The 12101-nt window shown below is 38.2% G+C and overlaps 1 protein-coding gene and 3 pseudogenes across 2 annotated transcripts; all 4 read left to right on the top strand.

Annotated features, from left to right (window-relative positions):
• Positions 1-170: 170 nt before the first annotated feature.
• Positions 171-1882, top strand: LOC104753969 (alkane hydroxylase MAH1 pseudogene; annotated as a pseudogene).
• A 2128-nt stretch (positions 1883-4010) lies between these two features.
• Positions 4011-4795, top strand: LOC147925981 (large ribosomal subunit protein uL4z pseudogene; annotated as a pseudogene).
• On the top strand, positions 4735-9339 carry LOC104753968 (glutamate receptor 2.3-like). 2 transcript variants are annotated; one of them, XM_010474182.3, is made up of 7 exons: positions 4735-4941; positions 5081-5190; positions 5840-6033; positions 6416-7737; positions 7827-8139; positions 8233-8645; positions 8718-9339. In XM_010474182.3, exons 1-7 carry the CDS (start codon positions 4825-4827, stop codon positions 9225-9227), a joined length of 2979 nt encoding a protein of 992 aa, XP_010472484.2. In that variant the 5' UTR covers positions 4735-4824; the 3' UTR covers positions 9228-9339. The 2 variants fall into 2 exon arrangements, with proteins under 2 accessions (XP_010472484.2, XP_087349497.1); XM_087493371.1 differs by having other exon boundaries at positions 5837-6033.
• A 1458-nt stretch (positions 9340-10797) lies between these two features.
• Positions 10798-12086, top strand: LOC147925980 (uncharacterized; annotated as a pseudogene).
• The last annotated feature ends 15 nt before the right edge of the window (positions 12087-12101 follow it).

The following is a 12101-nucleotide window of genomic DNA, read 5'->3' as shown; positions in this document are numbered from 1 at the left end:
AAAAGAAAAATGAATTATTATTGTATGAGCTTATTGTATGGCAACCACCTTAAAGGTTTTCTAATGGAATTTAACACATGCTAATAACCTAATTAATGATCTTACCAAAAAAGAATAACCTAATTAATGATGGTAGGTTTTGAAAATTATTAATTTGATAATTACACATTGTAGAAAACTGGAAGCTCTAATCGATGAACGATAATAAAATATAACTATAAATATAAAAAAATTAAAGAAAACCAAAACCAAATTTTGTTTGTCTCTCCATCTTTTGTTAAATCCAAGAAACACAAACCATTTATACTAATGGCTTACGTAGGCTTACTTGAAGTCTTCATATTCTTGTCTTTATTTTCTTCCATTTTCTTGATCCACAAGAAACCCAATAAAATCTCACCTAGAAACTGGCCAGTTCTTGGGATGCTTCCTGGCATTCTCATCACGCTTCATATAGGATTAATGATTATGTTGCAGAGGTTCTCGAGGTCTCCAACTTGACTTTTGTATTCAAAGGCCCGTGGTTCTCTGGGATGAACATGTTGATCACTGCAGATCCTGTAAACATACAACACGTTTTCAACTCTAACTTCTCCAATTATAACAAAGGACCGGAGTTCAAAGAGATGTTCGATTTTCTAGGAAACGGGATCTTCACTGCTGACTCTAAGCTCTGGGAGGATATGAGGAAATCCGCACTGGTCGTGCTTAATTAGCCATCAAGAGTTTCAAAGCTTCTCATTGAGGACCATCACGCGTAAAATCAAGAACGGAGCTGTCCCGGTCCTTGATAATTTTGCAGAGGAGAATATGATATTTGATTTACAAGACTTCTTCCAGAGGCTAGCATTTGATGTAACCCTTACTCTGGTAACGGGATACGACTCAAATTCTCTTTCCATTGAAATGCCGATGAACGAGTATGCGAAAGCTATGGATGATGCCGAAGAAGTGGTCGTGTATAGACATGTGAAGCCTATGATCTTGTGGAAGCTGCAAAACTGGATTGGAGTTGGAGAAGAGAAGAAGATGACCGAAGCTAATGCTGCTTTCGACAGATCATGTGAAAAGTATATATCTGCCAAGAGAGAGGAGAAAATAATTCGGCGCTATGATATTGGAGAAGAAGCTCATGATGAGGATATATTAAGCGTCTACATGAACCTAGATACTTCCAAGTATGCATGAGCTTTTGAATCCAAGAGATGATAACTTCCACAAAGACATCATCAAGAGTTTCATGCTTGCTGGAAGAGACGCCATTGCAACCACTCTCATTTGGTTCTTTTGGCTGCTCTCCAAGAACCCTGAAGCTATGACCAAGATCCGCCAAGAGATAAACAACACAAATCTACCAAGTTCCGGATTTAGTTTAGATGCAGACAAGTTAAACAAGATGGTGTATTTACATGGTGCATTGTGTGAATCACTACGCCTCTACGCTCCAATCCCGTTCGAGCGGAAGTCTCCCATAAAGCAAGATATGCTTCCAAGTGGACATAAAGTCGATGCAAATTGGAAGATTTTGTTCTCTGTTTATGCGTTGGGGAGGATGAAGGCTGTGTGGGGAGAAGACGCGTCTGAATTCAAACCTGAGAGATGGATCTATGAGAGTAATGGAGGCCTAAAACATGAACCTTCTTTCAAGTTCTTCGTATTTAATTCCGGTCCAAGATATTGCTTGGGAAAAACTTGTCTTTCTTGCAGATGAAGACAGTGGCTGTTGAGATCATACGGAATTATAACATCAAGGTCGTTGAAGGGCACAAGATCGAGCCATCTTCTTCCATAATCCTTCACATGAAACATGGCCTCAAAGTCACAGTTGCTAAGAGATGATTGGTTTCATAACGTCAAAAGGACAATATTATCAAACTTGTAAGAAATCATTAATAAATGAAGCATCATTTCAAAGAGGTTGGTGTCTGTGAAGCAATCTTTATCCCAACAAATTTATACACCCTATGAAAGTTGGTGGTCGATGTGTCTTTCTCCAATGTAGGTTTGTGGCCCTCTCTCTGCTTCTCACCTGCTTTTTTTTTGCCTTTTTCCGTACTGTATGATCTTTTCAATTTATTTTCTGAAAATGTTCGTTCTATATACATTAATTACAAGACTATGAATATTATCCAAGATATAAACAGTTATAATGATAAAGATAGAATAAAATTTGATCAAACATGTGTATTTAAGTGGAGGAGTTTGGTAGGTATAGAAAATAAAAACCTAAAAAATGAATGAAAGAAAGAATGATTGATTTCCAAGGTGAAAAATATCTAAAAGATGTGCGTTGAGAATATGGCCACTTAGTGGCCAGATCATCCAAGTCTCATGCAAACATGCAAGTATCCAACCAGTTAAGAACCAAAACCTAACATTACTTGATAAATACACATTGTTGAAATATTAATGTTTAGCCAATTTCTTCATGATGAATACAACTAAAAGTCAAACCATATCCATTCTACATCCATATTAAGCAACTCTTGATTAGTTTTAGAATTCGTCGAATAGTATTACGGTTCATGTTTTATGGGCTTAAAAATTATAAGTACGCTATATGGAACTGGAACCTACGGCATATTTTTTTTTTGTGAACTGAAACCTACGGAATCTATTCTCCCAAACCTATTAGGAATAGGCACAGTCGATATATATATATATATATATATGGGTAGAGAGTTAGTAAAGTTTTCATACAAGTTCACCTACAAACAAAAACCTTATTAGAAACCAGCTTATAACATCGATCATGAGATCATACGAAACAACGATAATCCAAGGAGTGAATTGTTGGAAAGCGCGGTTTATATACTATGTAATAGGCATCTCAGCAACTTTCAGTTGTTTAACGGCAACGATCATACAACTCTGGTCCTCTTCTTCTTGGGGAGACATGGACGCGGCTGAGATCATGCCTGGTCTTGCTATTCTTGCAGTACACTTCTTGATTATGACTATTTTGGTCGTGAGGTCGTTTTGCGTCCCGATTCCGACTGTTACTAACAATATCGAGACTCGTTGGATGGGAGAAGACAAGTGGTGGAACATCAACTTATTATATATGTTCTTTACGTTTCTGATGTCGTACTATTTACATTGCGTACAGTTTAGTATTTACACGATTGGGAGTTTCTCGGGAGGCTTTGCGGTCAAGCAACTCAACTGGCCGGAACCAGATCTTTCTATCCAACATGTTATCTTGACTATTTTGTATTGTTGTTTGAGTGGCTATGTGGGTTACCAGCAACCTGCTTGTCCACCTTTCGTTTTTTTAGCATTGATGCTCGGAAGGTTCTTTGTTGACCTCATATTCGAGAAGGCCGGACTCTACTTCAACTTCAGTAAGGCAAAGCAAGCATCAAGGATTCATATGTGACCTCAAACTCCCAAGCATCAATGACCTCAAACTTCTTTTCATGTAGGGTTTTTTTTTCTTCTTTCTAATTTGTTCCTCTTTATGATTCATATATATAAGAAGTTTTTGAGTGAAGCTAGCTAGTAGTATTATGGGAGTGAATGAGAACGTCTTGGGAGGCTTAAAAGGCACACCTTCGGTGTGACATTGTGAAGAATTTTGTTTTTTCTCTTCTATCAGCTTTTTGGAAGTTACATATACAAATTATTCCCTCTATTTTACTTATTAATCTAATTTCTAAAACAATAAAAGATTTAAAAAAAAAAATTAATAGTTGAAAACCCCCAAAACTGAACAGTATCCAACAAAAAAACAAAAGTATAGAACAAAACAATATCCCACGGTTTAGTTTGGTTCGTATTCAGGTATTCTAAGTTTTTAACTTTTAACCATGAGAACAAAATATCATCGGTTTTCGGTTAGATAAAGTGATATATGGTTACACAGTAACCAGTTTGAACCGAAATCTACACACATATTTTAAAGGTTAAGCCACCGGCATTTCGCATCTAAGCCGGCAAAACCCCTAAAAAGCTCACACTACCGTCGCCGCCGTCCGTCCTCTAGTAACCGTCCAAAGATTGGACGGTGATATGACCACAGATCAAACAACCACATAACCACTTCCCTAGGTAATGAAAGCACCAGTCGCCAACCTTACGCCGTCTCAAAAATCGCCGGTCATCATATTTCAGCCGAGTCATGGGGTACAGCACGAGCCGTATCACGTATCCCTCGTGTCGCCGGAGGTGGTACTCACCGTGCCGGTCAAGCGGCTTTCGGAAACATGTGTCGTGGTGGTCGAATGTTCGCTCCGACGAAGACCCACCGTCGCTGGCACCGTAGTGTCAATATCAAATTGAAACGTCACGCGATTCGGCGATTGCTGCGAATTCTATTCCGGCTCTTGTGATGGCTCGTGGACATAAGATTGAGAATGTTCCTGAGTTACCTCTAATGGTTAGTGATTCAGCGGAGTCTGATGAGCTAAGGATAGTATTGGGATTAGGTCGGGTGTAGGTAAATTGAGGAATCGTAGGTATGTTTTTTGTATAGGTCCATTGATTGTTTATGGTAATGAGGGAGCTAAGTTGGTTAAGGCGTTTAGGAACATTCCTGGCATTGATTTGTGTCATGTAGAGAGATTGAGTTTGCTTAAATTAGCTTAGCTCCTGGTGGTCACTTAGATTTGTGTGGTGTGCACTAAATCGGCTTTCGAGAAGTTGGTATCGGTTTATGGTTCGGAGATGAATAAAAAGGTTATGTTCTTCCTAGGGCGAAGATCGTAAATGCTGATCTTGCTTGGATTATATTAATTCGGATGAGGTTCAGAGTGTGGTTAGACCGATTGAGAAGGATGCCAAGAGCTGTGTTGAAGAAGAATACTCTTTAAGAATTTGAATGTGATGTTGAAGCTTAACCATTATGCTAAGACTGCGGGGAGGATGTCTTCGTTGGCTGAAGCTGAGAGAGTAAAGTCTGAAAAGGAGAAGCTAGAGAGGAAGAGGAAACCTATCTCAAAGGTATATAGTCCCATACTCCCATTTGATTCTTCATTGTCATTCTTTTGTTGGTAATGGGTTTCTTAGGGACTGTTTAAGGAATAAAATCTTTGATTTGGCTTGTGTACTTGTTCTTCTTCATAATCCTTGTGTGTTGCAGGAGGAAGTAGTGAAGATTAAAGCAGCAGGAAAAGCTTGGCACCAGACTATGATATCTGAAAGTGACTACACTGAGTTTGATAACTTCACCAAGTGGCTCGGTGTGGAACAGTAAAATCTCAATCCTTACGAACATTTTTTTTTTTTCTAGTTTAGCCACTATGTTTTTAATTGCCTTATTTTTCTCTACCAATCTCAATTCTTAGTAGTAGTGGTTTACCATATTATTGCATCAATAATAATTTATTACTCGTCTTTCGTTGACTTGAAAAGGTCAATATCTCTTATATACAATACAAGTAATTAAAAATAAATCTAGAAAATGATGCACTATATATCTATATCTTAATGTTATTTTCAATTACGTAGGTCACATAACTTTACTATATGTTACTGCTATACTAGTTCAATATTTCGTCATATGTTTTTCTTAACATTATTTACTTACAATATGTAATGCTATAAGTCGTCTCCTACAAAATACGGAACCTCCTTAATATAGAAATATTTGAATTAAAAATGCCTGCGAGCTTTAACAAATGTAGTTGCGTCTTATCTTTACCATATTTGATTACTAAGTAGGATTTAGTCTAAGAATCTTAAGAAATAATCAACTTCTATTTATATTTGCATACAAACCAATAGCATCTATTACTTTGAAATTAAAAGGAGAGAAAAATCCACAAATGAGAAACAAGAAACTTGTTTTCTTCGTCTTGTTGTTGTTCTGCTTCTCCGACTTGTTTGTGGAACTCAGCAGAGGACAGAACAACAGAGGAATCGATGTCAATGTGGGTGTTGTAACAGATGTCGGAACTCCATACTCCGACGTTGCCATGCTCTGTATCAACATGTCTCTCGCTGATTTCTATTCGTCTCATCCTCAATTTCAAACAAGGCTTGTTGTTCATGTTGGTGACTCCAAAAACGACGTTGTAGGTTCTGCAGTTGCAGGTACCTTCTTGTCTCCTCTCTATCACCACATTTTTACATTTTCACTGCTCTTGAGCTGATAAAGAAGAAGTCTGTCCATTTTGTTGTCTTCTTTGTTGTTTTGTAGACTCTTCTAAGCCTAAAAAATCAACAATATATGAACATTTAGAATTCAGTAGACATATGGATTTGCTCTAAGTCTTGGACAGTAAATACAAGTTTCTCTTTTTTCATCTCCCACGTTCTAACTCTAATTGCTATCGAGCATCATCTAAATTAGATTTTGATTATATTGTATCACTCATTATCTTTCTGGTTAGCACATATCTGTTGTAAAGAAATTTTTTTTTGTTTGTGTTCTATTCGTCACACTGGTCTGTTGTTGGTTTTGACATTGTCACAGCTGTTGAGCTGATAAAGAACAAGCAAGTGAAAGCAATAGTAGGGCCATGGACTTCAATGCAAGCTCATTTCTTGATCGAGATTGGCCAAAAATCACGGGTACCTGTTGTTTCCTACTCTGCAACAAGCCCATTTCTTCAATCTCTTCGCAGTCCCTACTTCTTTCGTGCTACATATGAGGACTCCTCCCAAGTGCACGCCATAAAAGCTATCATCAAGTTGTTTGGCTGGAGAGAAGTCGTGCCTGTTTACATCGACAACACCTTTGGAGAAGGTATAATGCCTCGTCTCACAGATGCATTACAAGAGATTAATGTTCGAATACCCTATAGATCTGTTATCGCTCTAAATGCTACGGATCATGAAATCTCTGTTGCGCTTCTTAAGATGATGACCATGCCCACTAGAGTCTTTATTGTCCACATGTATTCATCTCTTGCCTCAAGAATCTTTGTCAAAGCCAAGGAGATTGGTTTGATGGAACCAGGATATGTATGGATCCTTACCAACGGGGTTACTGATGACTTAAGTTCGTTAAATGAGACGGGTATTGAGGCTATGGAGGGGGTATTGGGTGTTAAAACTTATTTTCGGAAATCCAAAGATCTAGACAAGTTTAGATCTCGATGGAGGAAGATATTCCCACGGATGGACCTGAGTGTCTATGGTTTGTGGGCTTATGATGCTACCACTGCACTGGCAATAGCCATTGAAGAAGCTGGAACAAATAACATGACTTTCACTAATGTTGATCTTGGAAGGAATGTTTCTGAAATTGAAGCTCTTGGTTTTTCTCTATATGGTCCAAAGCTTCTCCAGACATTCTCAAAAGTTCATTTCAAAGGACTTGCAGGAGATTTTCGTTTTGTCAATGGGCAACTGCAGCCATCGGTTTTTGAGATTATTAATGTGATCGGAACTGGAGAAAAGTCAATAGGATTCTGGACGGAAGAAAATAGTCTTGTGAAGAAACTAGACCAGCAACCACAGAGCAGGAGCGCTTTATCTACTTGGAAAGATCATCTTAAACATATTTTATGGCCTGGAGAGGCTGATTCTGTTCCGAAAGGATGGGAGATCCCGACTAATGGGAAAAAGTTGCGTATTGGAATTCCAAAAAGAACCGGTTACACTGATCTCGTGAAGGTCATAAGGGATCCTATCACCAATTCACCAACAGTCACAGGTTTCTGCATAGACTTCTTTGAGGCTGTGATTCAGGCAATGCCTTATGACGTCTCCTACGAGTTTATCCCTTTCGAGAAACGCAATGGTAAACCAGCCGGTAATTACAATGATCTGGTCCACCAAGTGTACCTCGGGGTGAGTATGATCACACTCTAATCATCCCTTAAAATAACATCTACAAAAAAAACCAACTTAGTGAACTCTGTTTTTCTTCTTTGTCGCAGCGATATGATGCAGTTGTTGGAGATACAACCATACTGGCGAATAGGTCCTCTTACGTCGATTTCACATTCCCATTCATTAAATCAGGTGTGGGATTGATCGTCCCAATGAAAGACCAAGTGAAGAGAGACAGTATCAGTTTCTTGAAACCTCTGTCATGGAAACTTTGGTTGACAACCTTTGTCTCTTTTTTCCTTGTTGGATGTACTGTTTGGGTTCTTGAACATAGGGTTAATCCAGACTTCCGTGGACCAACTAATTACCAAGCTAGTACCATCTTCTGGTTTGCCTTCTCTACCATGGTTTTTGCTCCAAGTACAGTAAATCTCTCCTTTCTACATCAACATATATAAATGTTTTCTTTTATAACACCTTTCTTAATGCTTACTCTCAAGTTGTTGTTTGCAGGAGAAAGAGTGTTTAGCTTCGGGGCGAGGTTCCTGGTTATCACATGGTACTTCATCGTTCTTGTGTTAACTCAGAGTTACACAGCCAGTTTGGCGTCGCTTTTGACATCACAGCAACTTCATCCAACCATAACCAGTATGAGTAGTTTGCTTGAGAAAGGAGAAATAGTGGGTTATCAGAGAACATCCTTCATCCTTGGAAAGCTTAAAGAAACAGGTTTCTCACAATCTCGCCTTGTGCCCTTCGATACCGCAGAAGAATGCGATGAACTTCTGAGAAAAGGACGAGAAAACGGAAAAGGCGGTATCTCTGCAGCTTTTTTGGAAATACCTTACTTGAGACTCTTTCTTGGACAATATTGCAACACTTACAAAATGGTTGAAGAACCCTTTAATGTTGATGGATTTGGCTTTGTAAGTTTCCGTAACAAAACTTCTGTGAAACTTGTACTGAATGGTGAGATCATAACATCCCTTTTTCCGCAGGTTTTTCCGATAGGATCACCTATGGTGGCCGATGTTTCAAGGGCCATCTTAAAAGTAGCAGAGTCACCAAAGGCGATGGAGCTTGAGCGTGCATGGTTCAAGAAGAAAGAAGAAAGTTGTCCAGACCCAGTCACCAATCCAGATCCAAATCCATCTTTTACCTCTAGGCAGCTCGGCGTCGACAGTTTCTGGCTTCTGTTTCTTGTTGTGTTTGTTTTGTGCTTTCTTACACTCGGAAAATTCACTGTCTGCTTGCTATGGACGACCAAATGGAAGCATTTGTGGAAAGAGTTTCAGAAACCAGACAACGATTCATACATCAACAATGTAGAGAAATGTCCATGTTCATTGAGTCGACACATACCAGTCTCTTTGCTATGGAATCATTTGTGGGAAGAGTTTCCGCAACCAGACAACGATTCAAACATCAATGATGCAGGAGGGGAACGTCGGTGTTCATCGAGTCGACAGATGCCTGAGAACATTATACAAAGTCGAGCAACGAACTAGACATAAAATCGTTATCTTTTGGCCACTTTTGATGCTCTAAATACAATAATTCTTGATTTTTTTATTCATAACTCATAAGAAAAAATGGAGTTAGACGAACTATAAAATAAAATATGATACGAGCCTACGAGCAAAAATAATCCTCAAGTTAACGCCTGAAATACTTATCCTCTACCCCTGTTTTAAAAATACCCGCCTAGCACCGATTACGCCCCGCAAAATCGTTAGGCCCACCCTTTCCGCCTCGATTAATGACTAATTCTCCGCTAACCATCGATTATCCAATTATGCATGTCTAGTCCGATAATTTTCCGCTTAATTTTGTGTATACCAATTTTTTAGAACCAAATAAAAAATCAAACATAAATATTTTTGTTATTTAGGCATTTAAATTAAGAGATTATGATGTTTTACAATAACTAATATATAACTTTTAACAAAAATCAGAAAAAAAAATTCTTTTAAAATGATGTTTTATGTGTTTACCATAATTTTAAAGACAATACTATAGTTTTATATTTTATTTGATATTTTCTTTTTAACATAAACAAAAATATACATATATTTAGTACAATACTCGCTCTGTCTCACAAAGATTGATGTTTTGATACTTTCACACATATTAAGAAAAATTTTAGTTTTTATTTATAAATTAATTTATAATTATTTTTTGGTAGAGAGAGAAAATATAAACCAATAACAATTCAAAAAATTTAAATATTTTCATGATTACTTCTTGAAGTTTACAAAACATCAGTTTTTGTGGGACAAAAAGATATCCCAAAACATCAATCTTTGTGAGACAGAGGGAGTATATTTTTATTTTATTGTTAATTTAATAAAATAATCCTAAAACTAGTCCCCGATTAATCCCCGTTTAATCTCCGATTTTCTCGCTAGGCGCTAGGCCCACCTCGATCGCCCGACTAGCGCCAAGCGATTTCTAAAACATAGTCCCCTACTATTATTGGAAAACAAAAAGCAATGAATGAAAATTGTTCATATTTTGGTACTTAGCGCTTTGAAGTGATTTGTTTGGATTTTTTTTTTGCTTTTTGAGATAAAGCCATAGCCTAGAGATGCACGTTACACTGCTACTAATGTACAATAGTTTCTCACTTTCTCCTCGTGATTTTTGCTTTGTAGTTTCAAGAGAAAATTACGCCTATATTGACAAACCACTTTAAACCATGTTCTTTCGTTTACATTGTCAAAACTTAAAATGGAAAAATGTCATTAAAATCCCGAAGTTAGCATTTTTGTTGATTTAAATCACGAAGTTTGAAAATGTTAGAAATAAATCATCAATCTTTTGTTGACTTATATTTAAATCACGAAGTCTTGTTAATTTCGCCGTTTGAAGCACATCGTTAACTGGCCAAAGGGAGATATTAAACGGGATTTATTATCTGTTAAACAATTCCGTTAGTTATTATTACGACGTCGTTATTTCCTTTAATCTAATCCCTAAATCGAACATTCATCACAAAATCCCCAAAATCACAAAATCCCCAAAATCACGAACCCTAATTCGCGATTCCTCCTTGGATCTTCTCTTCGGTTCGAACCGATGACTAAGGAAAAGAAACTTTCACCGCGTCGTCCTAAACGGAAGAGGCCCGATAAAGATGGAGAAACGTTTGCGCACGGGGCTATTGCAAAAGAGTCGAATGCTCACAATTCGACTGATCCCAATTTGACCGCTCCTGAATTGGGTGATGGTTCAGGTTCTGCAATTATTCTGTATAATTGTGTTGCTCTTCCCTTAGAAGAGCGTGATTCATGTCCTTTTGAAGATTTAGGTGCTCAAAGTGGAGATGATTGTGATGTGGTTGGCGATGAAGATTGTGATGATGTTGGGTACGAGGCTGCTGAAGAGGAAGAGGGTAACCAGGATGATAGAAACCAAGTCTTTGAAGAAGAAGATGGAAACCGTGTTGGTGTAGAAGAACTATTTTGCGAGGACTTCGAAGCAGAGTTTGGAGAGGGTGCGAGAGAAGAGGAAGACGAGACTGATAACGACAGTGGAGATGATATCTTTGATGACGAGAAGATACCTGACCCTTTGTCAGAAAGTGAAGACGAAGATAATGGCCAAGGCGAGGATAATGAAGACCATGTAGAAGTCGAAGATCCTGAAGTGCAGCTCGAGTTGGGGAAAATGTTTAGTTCACCAGAGGAGTTCAAGATAGCTGTGCTCAGATATTCCCTGAAGACTAGATACGACATTAAGCTGTATAGATCGCAGTCTTTGAAGATTGGTGCAAAATGTGCTAATACTGATCCTAAGGTCAAGTGTTTGTGGAGATGCTACTGCTCTTACAATAAGAAGAAACACAAGATGCAAATAAAGGTATACGAGAGTAAGCATGTATGTGTGAGATCAGGGTATAGTCACATGTTAAAGCGAGGAACGATAGCTTGGTTGTTTGCGGATAGGTTGAGACAGAATCCAAAGATCAGACCGAGAGAGATGCAAGCAGAGATTAAGAGAGAATACAATCTAGAAGTTAGTGAAGAACAATGTTCTAAGGTAAAGACAAAGTGAGGCGAGAAGCAAAGGCTGGTCATCAAGAGCATTTTTCACGGATATGGGATTATCAAGCAGAGATTAAGAGATCAAATCCAAGAACTGTTTTTGAGATTGAGACTATTCCTGGTCCGACAGTTGGGAGCTTACAAAGGTTCTATCGGTTATTTGTATGTTTTAAATCACAAAGGGATACTTGGAAGGAGACATGTAGACCCATAATCGGAGTAGATGGTGCCCTTCTGAAACGGGACATCAAGGGACATCTCTTGGCTGCTGTTGGAAGAGATGGAGACAATAGGCACCAGTCCGATGACATGTGCATTTAATTCGCTTCTACGCAC

Source organism: Camelina sativa, chromosome 16, assembly GCF_030686135.1.
Source record: "Camelina sativa cultivar CO46 ecotype springtype chromosome 16, ASM3068613v1".
In the NCBI taxonomy this organism is placed as follows: domain Eukaryota; kingdom Viridiplantae; phylum Streptophyta; class Magnoliopsida; order Brassicales; family Brassicaceae; genus Camelina; species Camelina sativa.
This window is presented reverse-complemented; position numbering and strand designations above follow the sequence as displayed.